At 42.2% G+C, this 17,734-nt stretch overlaps 1 protein-coding gene across 1 annotated transcript in view; it reads left to right on the forward strand.

Annotated features, from left to right (window-relative positions):
* Nucleotides 1–943: 943 nt before the first annotated feature.
* LOC126263117 (endothelin-converting enzyme 1-like) overlaps nucleotides 944–17,734 on the forward strand; it is a 295,370-nt gene continuing 278,579 nt past the window's right edge. Inside the window, exon 1 of the mRNA XM_049960128.1 lies at nucleotides 944–1,126. Within this exon, the coding sequence (XP_049816085.1) occupies nucleotides 944–1,126 (183 nt within the window). The remainder of the gene's footprint in view (nucleotides 1,127–17,734) is intronic.

Below are 17,734 nucleotides of genomic sequence, written 5' to 3' on the forward strand. Positions count from 1 at the left end.
AACGCACATTGGAAGCGTGTATTCGTCATCGCCATACTGGCGTATCACCCGGCGTGATGGTATGGGGTGCCATTGGTTGCACGTCTCGGGCACCTCTTGTTTCATTGACGGCACATAGAACAGTGGACGTTACATTTCAGATGTGTTACGGCCCGTGGCTCTACCCTTAATTCGATCCCTGCGAAACCCTATATTTCAGCAGGATAATGCACGACAGCATGTTGCAGGTCCTGTACGGGCCTTTCTGGATACAGAAAATGTTCGACTGCTGCCCTGGCCAGCACATTCTCCAGCTCTCTCACCAATTGAAAACGTCTGGTCAATGGTGGCCGAGCAACTGGCTCGTCACAGTACGCCAGTCACTACTCTTGATGAACTGTGGTATCGTGTTGAAGCTGCATGGGCAGCTGTAACTGTACACGCAATCCGAGCTCTGTTTGACTCAATGCCCAGTCGTATCAAGGCCGTTATTACGGCCAGAGGTCTATATCCTGGGTACTGATTTCTCAGGATCTATGCACCCAAATTGCGTGAAAACGTAATCAAATGTCAGTTCTAGTATAATATATTTGTCCAATGAGTACCCGTTTGTCATATGACTTGATTCTTGGTGTAGCAATTTTAATGGGCAGTAGCGTAGTTCTGGCTGATAAGTGTATGTTTTTGGGTAGCTGTACACTTTCGATCGTATTGAGTAGATGCAGATCTAGGTGCCCTTCGTGACCAGTACAGAGGATGAGTTTCTTTCGGGCGATGACAGCGCAGCTGGTGCAGTGCAGCCCCGGCAGCGGCCGGGATCGTCACTCTGGGGTTGGCGCCCGCCGGCGGCCGGCGGCCGGAGGAAGCGGAGGCCCGCCTGCATATCTGCGGCGCGGCTTCCGGCGGCGTCGCGGCCGGCGCGGCGGCGGCAGGCGGGCGCTCCGGCTGGCCGCCAGTGCCCACCATGCCGCGCTCCGAGTACGACGTGCAGAAGGGGGCGCCCACCCCGGCCGACACGTCCTTCCGGTCGTGCGTGCTCGCCATCCTCATCTTCATCGTGCTCTGCCTCGTCTTCGTGCTGCTCGCCGTGCTGCTGCGCTCGTCGCGCTCCTCCGAGCACAGGCCCGCGGTGGCGCCCGCGCACAGGGTACGTGTGGCAGGCGGCGCGACCAGGAAGCGCGACGCGCAGTCGTCACGTTCTAATTAGCACCTCCAAAAATTCGAGCTGCGGCCGCGAAACTTGGCAGTGATGTTGACCCTTCTCTACATTTCCACCCACCCTGGCGACACATTTTTCCCAAGCATCGTGACTTCACAGACATATTCCTTGACTTCCGGAAAGCGTTTGACTCGGTACCCCACAGCAAACTGAGGTACGAGCGTATGGAATTGGTTCCCTAGTACAGTAGAGCGTCGATTATCCGAAGTAATTGGGGGACTTGGGTGTTCGGAAAACTGGTTTGTTCGGATAATCGAACTGTACGTGTTTATTTGCCAAAAAGAACTACTGTACAGTAAATTTATTCCTAAAAACAGGCATCTCTTTTAGTATTACAAAGTAACATACAAAGGCAACTTCAGTAGGAATGTATAGTCCCTTAGTTTGACTATGAAAGAATCAGCTGCTGAAGAATCAGCCGACAGTTTTTCTCCCTGTATTGTAAGCTCACGAATGCCGTGTCTTGAAGCGTTTTAACCAGCCCGTGCTCGCTTTAAAGTTCGAAGGCCCTCCAACTTTTCCGTTCAACTGCATTGCCTTCTCACACAGAATGGGACCTGAGATAGATTCTTCTTCCGATCTCTTTTGTCTAAAACAACTTGTAAACAGCGTCATCTAGATCTGTGTTCGTGCCGAGCTTCATAGTTTTACGGCTTGTTGATCCATCAGTAGAATCGAGCATAGCTATAAAATTTGCTATGCTCGTCATTTGTTTTTTTATATCCGTAATTGTCGACTACCCCACCTTGTACTCATTGGATAAAGTGGTTGCAGAGTCACCTTCTTCTAACCTTTTAATAATCTCGTACTTGTCCCTCATAGAAAGGACAACACTTTTACGTTTAAGCATTTTGTATCGTCAAGTTCACTTCTTCACGCAGCAGCACACAAGTGGTCGTAACAGAGAACTGAAGGTGACTCTTTGCACCGCGAGAAGCTCTTCTTGGGGGCGCGCAATCCTTCAAACTGCGCGGAGCGGCACGCCTCAACTCTAAGCTGGCGCAGCTGTTGCTTCGATACTGCCGCTGCTTCTAATGCCAGTGCCAAGCCGACAGAAGTGTGCTGATTGTTGAAACACAGCGACTGGCGGCTTGGCCGGTCAGCAGCGCCTTGTGAAGGCCCCATTAGAAGCAATGTTCCGCCAGCGGTGGCCCAGTGCGGCGATTACTGTGGGAAACTTGGTTTGGGAGTGAGGGGGATGGTGGACGGTAGGGTGGGAGAGTAACAGGTGCGAGCGAGTACACAGTTCGGTTAAGCGGTCGTTCGGTTGACCGACGTTCGGGTAATCGACGCTTTACTGTATGTGAGTGGCTCGAAGACTTCTTAAGTAATAGAATCCAGTACGTTGTCCTCGATGGTGAGTGTTCATCGGAGGTGAGGGTATCATCTGGAGTCCCCCGGGAAAGTGTGGTAGTTCCGCTGTTGTTTTCTATCGACATTAATGATTTTTGGATAGGGTGGAGAGCAATGTGCGGCTGTTTGCTGATGATGCTGTGGTGTACTCGAAGTTGTCGTCATTGAGTGACTGTAGGAGGATACAAGATGACTTGGACAGGATTTGCGACTGATGTAAAGAATGGCAGCTAACTCTAAATATAGATAAATGTAAATTAATGCAGATGAATAGGAAAAAGAACCCTGTAATGTTTGAATACTCCATTAGTAGTGTAGCGCTTGACACAGTCACGTCGATTAAATATTTCGGCGTAACATTGCAGAGCGATATGAAGTGGGACAAGCATGTAATGGCTGTCTTCGGTTCATTGGTAGAATTTTGGGAAGATGTGGTTAATCTGTGAAGGAGACCGCTTATAAAACACTAAGACGACCTATTCTTGAGTACTGCTCGAGCGTTTGGGATCCCTATCAGATCGGATCGAGGGAGGACATAGAAGCAATTCAGAGGCGGGCTGCTAGATTTGTTACTGGTAGGTTTGATCATCACGCGAGTGTTACGGAAATGCTTCAGGAACTCGGGTGGGAGTCTCTGGCGGAAAGGAGGCGTTCTTTTCGTCAATCACTACTGAGGAAATTTAGAGAACCAGCATTTGAGGCTGACTGCAGTACAATTTTACTGCCGCCAACTTTCATTTCGCGGAAAGACCACAAAGATAAGATAAGAGAGATTGTAGGGCTCGTACAGAGGCATATAGGCAGTCATTTTTCCCTCGTTCTGTTTGAGAGTGGAACAGGGAAAGAAGATGCTAGTTGTGGTACGAGGTACCCTCCGCCACGCACCGTATGGTGGATTGCGGAGTATGTATGTAGATGTAGACTTTGGTTGTAGAATTCGCCATTTTGGTCATTATTCTGGAAATGCCATTTCTGGACTATGAGGGGACTGAACCAAAATTTGATAGCACAGAGAAGCAGCATCTACATATGGCTAGTCTCCATATCACACGTAAGTGCCTGGGAGCGGGTTCATCGAACTAGCTTCACAATAATTCTCTACTATTCCACTCTCGGACTGCACGCAGAAACAACGAACACGTATATCTTTTTGTGCGAGCTCTGATTTTACATATTTTATTATGATGATCGTTTCTCCCTGTGAAGGTCGCCATCAACAAAATACTTTCTCATTCGCAGGAGAAAGTTGGTGATCGAAATTTTGATGATGTCCACCCCAAACCCTGTGCCACGTGAGTGACACTCTCTCCCCTATTTCGCTATAATACAAAACGTGCTGCTCTTGTTTCCACTTTCTCGATGTACTCCGTTAATCACCGCACAGTAGTAGTCCAAAAGACAATGGACAAGCGTAGTGTAACTAAACTCTTCAGTCGATCTTCTAAGTGTTCTGCCAAAGAAACGCAGTTTTGGTTCGCCTTCACCACAACACTTTCCATGTGTTCTTTCCAATTTAAGTTGTTCGTAATTGTAGTTCCTAGGGTTTTAGTCGATTTAGAGCGTAGATTTTATTGCTTTATGGCGTAACGGAAATTTAACGTATTCCTTTTATCACTGATGTGAATGGCGTGACTTTTTCATTATTTTGAGTCGACTGACAATTTTGACATCATACAGACATCTAAATCGTTTTGCAATTTGTTTTGATCTGACGGCTTTACTGGACGATAAATGACAGCATCATCTGCGAACAACCTAAGACGCCTGCTCATATTCTCTCCTAAATCGTTTATAAAGGTAAGGAACAGCAGAGGGCCACGTGTGACTATGGACCGTGCAGAATGGGCTGAGTCGCTGTCGTCAACAAGAGCCCGCGACGCTTCTGCTCGACACACTCCCGTGGTCTCATCAGATTCCGGTAGACAGTGTGCTCCTTTGGCGGTTTACTCCTCAAGAGTATAGTGTTTCTACCGCACAGTGGCACTCCCAAAAAAACTTTCTCTTTCATGGCTGGGCCTTGGCTATGTTCTACAGTGGGGCATCCGCACATTTCACAGTTTCCTTTGCTCCTTTTTCTTGAGTTCTTTGGGATCTACGAAGTACTGCTCCGTGTTGATCAGGCAGCTATAGTCGTCACCTAAACGAGACACACACTGCTGCTCCATTTCAGACGCTACCTCAGCCTGGCATATCTCTCAGTCACAGTCATGTAGTAATGTTTGATTCATATGTGTTCCATTTGACTGTACGACTTCTTTAATTTGTATTTATACCGTGATTTCGCCTCCAGCCATTGTCAAGTACAACAATGTTTAGACTTTCACATAACAAAGTCTAAATCATGGCAGTAATATAAAATCAAGAGGTTGTATAATCAAATGGTGGAAAAATTATTCAAACAATATAGGATCGCATTGTTGCCTATCTCTGTCTATCCAACTGTTAAGAACCGCTTATCTCACGAACGTGTGGTGGTACGAAGTAGAAATTTGTCACATTCTGAGATGTACAGTCCCTTGGCGATGTAAAAAATTTAAGCTTCTAAGTCAATGCAATAAAAAGATATGACCATTTAAGTAGCAATTTTGATACCAGAAAAACCATTTATCAATACCTATAGGGTACTTCACGTTAACCTGGAATCATGAAATTTTGCAAGATTTTACAGTACAAGTAAAGGAAAAAAAGTACGAAAATTGTTAATTTGTAATTATATCAAACGAAAAAAAATATTTTTATCAATTGTTATTAGACTGTTTGTCCGTCTGATAAAACCGTTTTTCACAGGAACGGGAAGACATACAAAGTTAAAATTTTGTCAATGTACTAAGGTCTATGGTCCCTCGCCGGTGCAAAAAATTTAAGGTTCTAAGACAGTACAATTCAAAGATGCTGCCATTTATGTGGCGTAGTTTGATACTTGCAAGTTCAGTGATCAAAACCTACAAGGAAGGTACTTCCTGTTAACCTAGAATCATGAAATTTGCTAACAAGGAAGATTTCACAGTAAAAGTAAAGGGAAAAAATCGGAAAATTGTTAGTTTGTAATTGTGTCACATAAAAATTATCTTTTTGCCATTAGAATTTACATTGTATTCATCATCCGTCAAAAGCATAACACAAAAATATTACTGCGTGCAAACGCAAAATTTAAGTTGTAGTTATTTACTTAGTAAGTAAATAAAAGAAAATTTTATTAAATCTTCTGTTTCTACGTGTGTAAACGAAAGTCCCCTGCTCGCTTCTTTTTGCATGTTTGGGCTAGCCCCAGGAACTGCTGTCGAGATTTTGATAGTCTTGCAATTCCCGGGACCGTTATGTTGCCAGTATGGATATCAATAACAGCCAAAATTCGTCGTGAGTCTAGAAGATTCTCAGGTTGGATGAAATATCTATATACATAATTAAGCTTATAGAGTCTTTTTCTTTTCTTTTTTTTTTTTTAATGGGTGCGATCAATCGTGAGCCCAGAGGCTGGCGACCTTTATCACGTTCAAACTGTCGCCGCAGATGTTGAAATCAGATCCGTGATTGATTTTCACTTTGTCCACTGTCGCCTAGATTCTGGTTCGAGCACCTTGGCCTCCACTTCTCTTCCGATCTGCGTTGTTCTGCTTCAACTCCAGAAAGCGAATTACCGCCCGAAATTCCGCTTTATCACCAACGCCATTTTGTTTTGCCTGATACAGCAGCCTGCTGTGGCCAGGATTTCAATGCGTACCAGCATTGCAGATCAGTACCTGCAAGCAAACAAAACATTAATTGCGTAACTTAATTTTTTCGATGTAATACCTTTACGACTATACTTCGTCAGTTTGGCACTGACAAGGGAACCTCCCCATCGCACCCCCCTCAGATTTAGTTATAAGTTGGCACAGTGGATAGGCCTTGAAAAACTGAACACAGATCAATTGAGAAAACAGGAAGAAGTTGTGTGGAACTGTGAAAAAATAAACAAAATATACAAACTGGGTAGTTCAAGGGAAGAAAGGCAACATCAAGGACACTTGGAACGCAGGAGTGCCGTGGTCTCGTGGTAACGTGAGCGGCTGCTGAATGAAAGGTCCTTGGTTCAAATCTTCCATCGAGTGAAGAGTTTAATTTTTTATTTTCAGTTTATGTGACAAACTCTTATGTTTTCATCACTTTTTTGGGAGTGATTATCACATCCACAAGAAAACCTAAATCGGGCAAGGTAGAAGAATCTTTTTACCCATTCGCCAAGTGTACAAGTTAGGTGGTTCGACAACATATTCCTGTCATGTGACGCACATGCCGTCACCAGTGTCGTATAGAATATATCAGATGTGTTTTCCTGTGGAGGAATCGGTTGACCTATGACCTTGCGATGAAATGTTTTCGGTTCCCATTGGAGAGGCACGTCCTTTCGTCTACTAATCGCACGGTTTTGCGATGCGGTCGCAAAACACAGACACTAAACTTATTACAGTGAACAGAGACGTCAATGAACGAATGGACAGATAACAACTATGCAAAAATAAAGGAAGTAAAATACTCACAAGAGGGAAGACTTGAATCAAGGACCTCTCGTTCCGCAGCTGCTCACGCTACCACGGGACCACGGCGCTCCTGAGCTCGCATTGTCCATGATGATGCCTATGTGGCCCATGGACTACTCAGTTTGTATATTTTGCTTATTTTTTCATAGTTCCACACAACTTCTTCCTGTTTTCTCGATTGATCTGTGTTCAGTTTTTCAAGGCCTATCCACTGTGCCAACTTATAACTAAATCTGAGGGGGGTGTGATGGGGAGGTTCCCTTGTGAGAAGCCATCGGCAGCGAGGCCAGGAAGTGTGCACTACAAGTTCAGACGGACAAGGAAGTAGAAGCCCGCAAGCGCCTCGAGGAAACATCCACCTCGTCCCTCACCGCGTTCCTAAACAAACTGAGGTGCAGGTCCTGTCCTTCTCTGCAGAATTTGGCCCCATAAACACTGTACACAGTAATTTTCACTCACATCGAAATCTTTCCAGTACGTAGGCCTCTAGTATAGCGTGTATCCTAATTAATAGCGAAAACTCACATGGGTGAAAGCATACGTAATACAAGCAAAGAGACGCTTGCCAGATGAATGGGAATGTTTGTGTAGATGTCTCCGCTGATTTCAGTGTGGAATGTTGTCCTAGTTAGTGGAATAGCATTTCAAATGTAAACTTTCAGGTGAAGTTCCCATCTAATTGGGCTCAAATTTCCCCACGGTGGTGGTGTGGTGTATGCATGATGGGGCATCGGTACATTTCGCTGCTGATGCGAGACGAAGTGTGTTCGAATGTGTGGAAATCTTATGGGACTTAACTGCTAAGGTCATCAGTCCCTAAGCTTATACACTACTTAAATTATCCTAAGGACAAACACACACACATCCATACCCGAGGGAGGACTCGAACCGCCGCCGGGACCAGCCGCACAGTCCATGACTGCAGCGCCTTAGACCGCTCGGGTAAGACGATGGTCCTAGATGGATAGATCGAAAAAGACCTCTATCCTGGCCTCCAAGATCAGCTGTCCTCAAAACCCTGGATTTATTTTGTCCGGAGTCATCTCGACAGTGAAGTGTACAGCACTACAACTGATAAGACTGAACAACTGGAGCAATGAATTCTAAGGCCTTATCAAGATTTAGGAAAGATCAGCGGGCGTCTGAAAGAATTCGTAATTAACTGCAGAGACGAGGGCAGGACTTCCTCCGTATGTGATGGGCGCCTTCGTGCGCTCAAATAATTCTGCCATCAGCATCCAGACGTGAGGACGACATGAGGGACACCTTCTTCAACATCTACGGATGCTCAGTAAATTATAATATGTAACATGCTAGAACAGAATTGTTTTTCTTGTTAGGGTACGCCTGGGCTGAAACTTGACGCCAGTTAGATGGATAATTAATCGAAAAGTTTACATTTCACATAAATGTATACTGACCTCACCAGTATTAGATACTAAAGTCTGTGGCGGGCCACACATTCGCAGCTATCTCACTAATGGCTCGTTCGCGGACTCATGATCACTGGAGAGTGTTTGCTTTCTTAATTATAATTATGCTTTCACTCGTGTCAGCTTTCGATGTTATTTGCGAAAATCCTGTGTATTAGCGCTGCATGCACAATGTTGTGACGAGTGGGATCACATAGGCAGTGTGTCTGAATAAGCATACATTTACAATCCAGTTGAATTCCACTAAGGTACATTCCATAAGTGAGCATATATGAGCATATACGCACCCAATTAGCCTTTTAAGATAGTTTTTATTAGGTCGCTTTCTTGTCACTTCGTCAGTTCGGTGCAAATTTCGGAATTGATTTTAAACTAACTTGCCGATAAGCTAGAGAACTCAAACTTTCCATATAGCTCAGTAGTGGATGACGATCCAATATTAACCAGCTTGTCTGGTGTGTGGCGGAGGTTCCTTTGTTTTTATGTATGGTTGCCTGTTCCGTATACCGCGCGAAGTAGCCGGACGGTCTGGGGCGCCTTGTCACGGCCCACGCTACTCTCCACATCGGAGGTTCGCGTCCTCCCTCGGGCATGGGTGTGTGTCTTGTCCTTAGCATAAGTTAGTTTAAGTTAGATGAAGTAGTGTGAAAGCTTAGGGACCAATGACCTCAGCTGTTTGGTTCCTTAAGACCTTACCACAAATTTCCATTTTCCTGTTCCATACAAATTTCGTAATTGGTTTCAAACTAACTTTCCGACGAGCTAGAGATCTGAAACTTTCAGCACTCCGAAGTGGATGACAGTGCAACATTAACCCTCTTTCCTATCTGGTATGTAGCGGAGGGTACTTTGTTTTTCTGTCTGTCTGTAAGGTACAAATTGATTCAAATGGCTCTGAGCACTATGGGACTTAACCTCTGAGGACATCAGTCCCCTAGACTTAGAACTACTTAAACCTAACTAACCTAAGGACATCACACACATCCATGCCCGAGGCAGGATTCGAACCTGCGACCGTAGCGGTCGCGCGGTTCCAGGCTGAAGCGTGTAGAACCGCTCGGCCACTGTACTGTACAAATGATCTGTTTGATTTCAAACTAACTGCCTGATGAGCCAGAGACTTTAAACTTCCAAACAGCTCATAAGTGGATGACAATGCAATATAACTCGCTTTCTGTCTGGTACGTTACGGAACGTACCAAGTTTTTCTGTCTGTTTGTCTGTTCGGTACAAATTTTTGCAATCAACTTCAATCTAACTTCTCCAGAGACTTGAAACTTTCAACAAAGCTGTTAGAGGGATGGCAGTGCAATATTAAGTCTCTTTCTTGTCTGGTGCGTGGTGGAGGGTACTTCGTAGACCACTGCTATTTCTGATTTTTCATGTTCTATTCGCAAGTGTTACGCAGTAAGAACGATTGCTGGTAAGCCTCCGTGTGAGCTCGAAACTCTCGAATTTTTAGTTCCGCGGTCTTTTCGAGAGAAATACGTAGGATGGAGCAAGATATTAGTTGACTCAGGCGAAGAGAAACTGAAATAAACCTGAAATTTACCACATGTCACTGTTGTAATCTCATAAAAGTGTTTGAAATCGATTGAAAAAGCTCACCCACGATAGATTAAAAAGCAGCAAATAATCATTTATTTAAATTTTTTTATTTAATACATCTTTAGAATGGAGCTGAAAGTATAAAATAACTTCTCTTAGCCCCATACGGATTCTCAACACCATAAAGATAGTCCTGAAAATGTGTGCTTGTGAATTTTTAATAGCTATTACAATACTTGTAAAATTTAAAACGAAGAACGTGGGACGCATGCAGTAAATAATAATAAGGAATGTAAAGAGTAGGTGTCGTCAAAAAACTTCACACAACAGTCCATACAATCTTCAATGCAATAAAACTGTTAATGACTGAAGTGAAATATTCATCCATCAATTATCTGTTGCATGTACCCCACGTTTATTGTTTTAAATTTTACAAGTTCTTTCCAAATGTTCAAATGTGTGTGAAATCTTATGGGACTTAACTGCTAAGGTCATCAGTCCCTAAGCTTACACACTACCTAACCTAAATAATCCTAAGGACAAACACACACACCCATGCCCAAGGGAGGACTCGAACCTCCGCCGGGACCAGCCGCACAGTCCATGTACAAGTGTTTTCACACATATTAAAAGTTCACCAGGCCTATCTGTATGGGGTTAGAAATGTGTATGAGGCTAGAAGAAATTAGTTTATACTTCTTAGCTCGTTGTAAAAATGTGTCATGTTAAATAATTTTTACATAAATGATTACGTCAGTTCACATGCAGCCAAGACGAATTGTTTGTACATGCCCAGTTTCTGACGTCATGTTGTACAGGCAAGGCAAATTTTCACGAATCCTATTCGATTCAGTGATGGATCACTGGGACACTGGGTGCTGGATTTTGCTACAGCATAAGTTGTGATAATGTTCTCAACACGTAAAATGCATAACTTAGGAAACTAATGCAGCAACATTAGCTACAGTACGGCACTGATAAGGAAAAGACGCACTTTCTCCGGGTATGATGTTTCGCCACGAACTATACACGCCTTGAATGACGTGTTTATCGCTTTCATAGTCATTAGAAACTCTCTTATTTATCTTGAACTCTCAGACTGCTATCTGAAGAGCACAGCAGAAAAAAGTCGTTCTGAACAAAGCAAAACCCTCTCTGTGCCACTGCATGACACCAACATGTCCTAAAAACTATTTTCTGTATTAGGAACCCTACTTTGAAATGATATTTTCGAAATATCAGAGAAATTAAATTCCTTTGAAGCTTCAAATGACAGCTAATGAATTCTATTACAATAGCTATCTCTACCATATATACGTCCGCTGCTTACTCTTGTCTGTCCCCTGCCCCACCTCCCGCTAACTTTTTCATCCGCTTGTCACACAGTCCTCTATTGAAACTCTGCTCTTTCGTAATAGCTTCTTGTCACTGTCACTTTCAATCTTCTCGTACTTGATTATCGCTTCTGTTTCTGATTAATCGAAACACGGCTTCAAATATGCTAAACTAATATTCTTGTTATTCTAGATGTCCCATAGTATGATTAATGCCAGGTATTGTTGTTCTTGCATGTATATATGTATTATTTTAACTACATATGTGTGCCGGTATTTGTTGTTGCTGGTCCTGTGCAAGAGAAGACCTCAAGGGCCTAATCTGGTCAGGCTTAATGATACCATGAATAATACTACTTCTTGACTTGCGTTCGACCCGGGTTAATATCAGAACCTGAAACTGAAGACTTACTATGGACCCATCGTACGTAATCTCGCCCGTCTCACTACTTCTGACACTTGTTACGCAGTTAAAAAAGGAAATACTAACACATGAAAAGGTAGTGACGCAATCTCCCGAAACTTAGGTCCCGCGTTCTAGTCCTGCCTACAGTTTGACCATGATTTTTAAGTGTGCTGATACTGTGCACGTAATCTGTGCATGTTAGACCAGAAGTCACAGTTTTATGCAAGTTCCACGTTCTGCTGTTGCAGCCATTGCTACTTTAAGCTATACGTAAGTCACCTGCTCAGCTGCTGTGAAGGAAATGAAATTCTGATGTGTTCGTCTCGGTAGCTGTGCGGTCAGCGTGGCTGATTGCCAAGCGAAGAGGTCTGGGTTTGATTCCCGGCCGGATCAGAGACTTCTCCGCTAGGGGACCGGATGCTGTGTCGTCCTTGTTATTAACATTAACTGGAGCGATGGCTGAATGGTCACTACCCGAAAACCAATAAAATGAAAATGGCTCTGAGCACTATGGGACTTAACTGCTGTGGTCATCAGTCCCCTAGAACTTAGAACTACTTAAACCTAACTAACCTAAGGACATCACACACATCAACGCCCGAGGCAGGATTCGAACCTGCGACCGTAGCGGTCACGCGGCTCCAGAGTGTAGCGCCTAGAACCGCACGGCCACTCCGGCCGGGCACCAATAAAATGAAAAAAAGTATTAAGTGACAGTTGAAAATTTATGCCCGGCCGAGAATCGCAACTGTATTTGCTGGCAGTCACCCTAACCACTGGGCTAACTCTGCATATCTACACTCTTAGATAAAACTGTCGCTTTCACTGCTTTTTCCACCTATCGCCTCTGGTTCTCTCATGAGGTGTGAGCGAATAGCAATACTGGGAGAATACGGTTGGTGGGATGACCGTAGGTTACACGGCCACGAGGGAAGTATACGCAACGGACGGTTTGTACCCGTATCGCTCTCTGCATCTTCACTGATTTCATTCCCACCAATCAGTTCATTTCATTTCATACATAATACTCGTGGCAGGCATGAGCGTCCACAGACATTTATGCAAGAGAGGGGAAGATCCTGAAATAGGTATTTTCTATATGAGAAAACTTGAGAAATAAGAAAATAACTAGCAAAAATGTCACTAACTAATACCCCCAGACTGAAGAAACAAGAGGTGAACTTTAAAACGATTTTTCAACTTACGCCTTCTGTAGCACTGTTTGCTCACAAAACTTCACATTTGATCATAATAGATTTTACTGCATTATTTGCATTCCTTCTACCTTTCAAAGTTGTAGGACCTAATTAAGATTAATAACATGTATTTGGAAAGTCACACTTTTAAGTTGTTTGGGTAAAAAGTAACCCAGGCCAACATTGATGAAAATGAATGTGGGAAATCTCCCAAAACACATTTACCGTTACAATCTAGGATCAAGCCATCAAGCCAATATGAGCATTAACCCCTCCCCTCCCTTCACCTGCCCCCCCCCACCCCCGCAGTTCGACAATTACAAAATATTGCTGAATTCCTAATTCATGAATGTGTACCACCCCGTGAAGTCCTAGAAGACTCCATTTCTTGATTTGGAGATCTTGTCGACATTCATGTATTCATGCCTTTATTATCGCTCTGCTACTGAAATACTGAATGTGATCTCAGCAAGCCGTGATGGGTCTTCTTTGACCACAGACAAATGGTAAGTTAGTTGTGCAGATAAGTAGTGCATCAGGAGGAAGATGTGTTCTTGTGAGTACTGGGGGCGGATGATGATCGGACATACTGCAGCAATTTTAATTTCCTTTCCGCAGCTCGATAAGAACTGTACGAGGACGGGACAGAAATTAGTTTGGGAACTGTATTTTGGCAATGTTTTATAAATCATCACATCCACCTTCAATGCTGGACTGTGGCGAAATCAGCACCCCGCCGAAGAAAAGGCATAATTCTTAGACTTCTGTGCCCTGTCCCTCCGAAAACGTAAAATTTCCGTTGCTGATGGTATCGCCGATGTGTTATTCGCGATGAAACCCTCAACACCGAGAAAGTGTATGTTTTGCTAATGAGTGAAAGTATGTTTGCTAATATGTTCTGTATTAATTTACCAACCAACGTGTTTTATGTATTGAGAACCATATTATAACATACACTATAGGAGAATCCAGCAGGCATTGCAACATCAAACATTCAATCGTGCATGTAAAACACCCAGTGAAAAATAGTGTGTGTGCAGATAATCAATCTTGGCTACATGTATGATGAAAAATACTGTTTATTTATGAACTAATTTCCACTGCTCCAGTCACTTTTCGCTAATATTTGTTAAAGCGACGTGTTACGGCAGCATGCTGCCATCATCAAATGCAACACAGCAAGAGATTTGTATGTTTAACTGAACGTTAGCCTCCTTACCTCACTTGACATATTGAACTTCAATTTATCAATGTTTTATAGAAATATTTGAAATTTATGAGATAATTCATGAGATAATTTCAAATATTTCTATACAACATTGATAAATTTAATTTCAACAGGCCAAGTAAGGCAAGGAGGCTAATATGCAGCTAAACATACAACTCACTCTAATGCACCTTATGATGATGGGACGTTGTCAAAACACGTCATGCTAATAAATATTACTCAAAAGTGGATAAAGCAGTAAAAATTAATTCATACATTTACATTACAGTCAGAGACATCAAATATTTTGGTGTATCATGAACAATTTTTTTTTAAAAAAAAGGCTACTATTTTAAGACTGCCGTTGAATGGTATGTGTTCATTTGTGCAATATAGGTGAGTGGTTTTGAATTGGATAGTACACTGATTGTTATTCAGATGGAATTTCTCTGTGTTGCCACTTGTCATAACACTGCAGCTATTATATTGATGCACAGGGTGTATCACAGTTAATAGCAAAAACTGAGGATGAGAGTACACAATAGAAGAAGTTACTTATTTCTAAGTACATTTTTAAAAATAATTTCTATTTCAAAACCTGAAAACCAAAATTTTCAAAAGTACATAGCAAATTTTCCTTGGTATGGCCAGTTCTAGTACAAATCTTAAGATGATGTGTAAGTAATCTTTATAAGGAGTACGAGGTCTTATAGACAAAGAGTGCATTTTGTGAGCTTGGGATAAGGGTTTCCTAACATTGGGTTTGAAAGAAGAACGGAAATCTGGTACAAAGAAACGATACACACTTATATTACACAATTATTTTAGAAGTTATTACAACCAATGGAAAATCAATTTGATTACTTTTAAATTTGAAAACAGTTTCTACAGGTAAAAAACTGTTTTTTCATAGCACAGTAATGATGTTATTTTATAGCTGTGTTGTCATGCGTTTGTCCGTTTTGGAATATAAATAATTCATTACAACCATCTTCTTCATACCCAGCACACAGTTAATGTGACTAGCAGAAGGTCTTAGTGCACTCCATTTTTAAACATGTCTGTTCACCATACTTGACTGAAGTAAATACGTTCCCCATCTCTTTGATTTTCTGATGACGAATCATGCAACACACGCTCTTCAAGGGTAGAATCAGATTCACCAGCATCATCTTTCAGTCTTTGAGACCTTGTCATAGTTTTACTTTTCTGGTATTTGCTTCTTCATGGCAGACATATCTCTTGATGTGATTTGCTAGATGAAGTAACAGCAGCATCAAGCAAAGATATTTTCTTTTCTGTAGCCCAGTTGCTAGTTTTGATTTTGGAAGTGATTACGCCAACGTTTCTTCGAATGGTGATGGTGTTACCACAGTTGCTCTATCTGCTCTTGTTTCTGCTTTCAGTGGTAGAAACAATGGAGACGGACTTGTAGCAAAAGAAAAAACTACTTAAACCTCATTTTCATGATGCTGATTTCTCGCTTGATGGATTGCGTAATTTTCAGGTGCTGGTTCATCACTAGACTTGTCAGTCGTTTCTAGAGGACGGAAGTCAACTGGTAAATAATCTAATGGCATTCACAAAATTTAGCAAACTATTAGTACCCTATTATAGGAATTAGTATCTATCAGGTTTTATGCTTATCTAACCTACAAATGAATTACTGCATTAACGTTTGTCTAGTTCAATATAAAACAGAAGACTTTAAACTACATTATAAAATATCGATTTTAAAATTATCTCTTACCTTTACTGAGTTAAGTGTGCGCAAGGAATGAGTTAAAAACTTATTTGGCTTGAAAGTGAGAAATGTTTCGCCACACGTTGCAAGATTATTTGCGTGTCAGCAGACGCAAAATGGCAGGTTCCTGCATTCTCAGAAACTAACTGATGGAAGCGGCTGCAGAGTGCAGCACCAAGCTGATGCACGGCCGGTTCGAGGGATTTTGCCGCCCCATGCGAAAATTTCAAGCGCCGCCCCCCCTTCCCCCATTTTTCGAAATAGTCAACTTTTTCACAATGTAATTCATACATGACGCCTTAAATCACACTGATTCGTCTTTTTGTTGTGAATATGCCTTTAAGATCAAAGCAGCAGTAAGTGACATGTTTACAGTGCAATACATTTTAAACCATAATTCCAAAATTAATATATCAGCCCAGATCTATGTCATTGGCAGAGCATAAAACAAAAATATGTTCACTTTTTCTAGTTCCTTGAGCAGAGGATGAGCATCTTACCTATTAACTGTTGTGTAAATCATAAATTCCTGAAAGCACTTTGTACAGAGACGTTTATCTACACATGCGGCACATATTCGTCACAGTACATAATTAAGACAGAGAAACAGAAACACGTCTCTTCACTGCGCACTGAACTAAGGCCGGGACATCGAAGGATAAATATTTATATTCGATATAATCTACTGTTGTTATCGTCAATATCGGTACCAACGATTAATCGATTTAGAAGTATCGATTTATTACGTGTTAGACAAAACAAATGTAGGCACACCCTACAATAAATCTACACTATCCGTATGACTGATAAAGTATGACATACATAAATCAATCAAACCTAAAATTAATGAGAAACATGTGTGAAACACTTGCCGTACGTCACAGATATTTTTCTTGCTTTGGCACCAGCGAACCCCTGTATGACTTCGTTCAAATCCAAAGCTTCCCCTAGACCGTGTTCAATCGGTACCGTTGCCAGCCCACTCAGTCATGCCTGGCCCATTGTTGATCTCAGGTATGTTTTTACCAGTTTAGGCTTCGAAAAACTCCGTTCTCCACTTGCCACTATCACCAGTTGCTTCAGAAAAATTCGTAATGCTACACTTACGTTGGGCGCAAAGCCATACTCTTGTATGAGTTTCAGTGTTTGAATTGGCGCTCTATCAGGCTTCATCAACGTTGACACTACTTTCAGTTTATCTTCAAAATCGGCGAGACTGGTGTCCTTAGCTGTCCACGATTAAAACTGTCGCACAGCTTGGAACACTTTTCACTTAGAACGTCAGATAAGGTGTCCTTAATTTTACTAATGCCGTACAAAAAATTCTAAAAGCTCACTATGACTTATGGGCCGTTGAGATCTCTCACTGAGATCGCATATTATAACATACAGTACTTTAAAATAAATATCTACTTTGTACTGCAATTCTGGATCTTCAATTTTCTCATCTTCTCTCTCAAACTGGAATTGTTTCTTTTCCCTTCTTTTTTGTATCTGCGCTGCATCACCTACGACTGGATTTTCGGGTCGGGTTACCAATTCCTTAGCGTGAAGCAGATATTTTTGGAATTTGGAATCCTTCCTTCAATTTGTGAAATGCTCTGTTATCTTTTTGAGTAAGTCAACAGCTTTCTATATAGCTGTGGTAATATTTTGTGGGTGTTTGCTGACAACATTGACATGGAGTAATACGTCATACCATATTACCACTGAACAAAGGAACATAAAATCACGAATAAGGTTTGCCAGACTATAAGTCTAACGTGCAACCATTCTGTATGTATTTTCGTCTTCA

The sequence above is a fragment of the Schistocerca nitens genome, chromosome 6 (assembly GCF_023898315.1).
Source record: "Schistocerca nitens isolate TAMUIC-IGC-003100 chromosome 6, iqSchNite1.1, whole genome shotgun sequence".
NCBI classification, from domain to species: Eukaryota; Metazoa; Arthropoda; class Insecta; order Orthoptera; family Acrididae; genus Schistocerca; species Schistocerca nitens.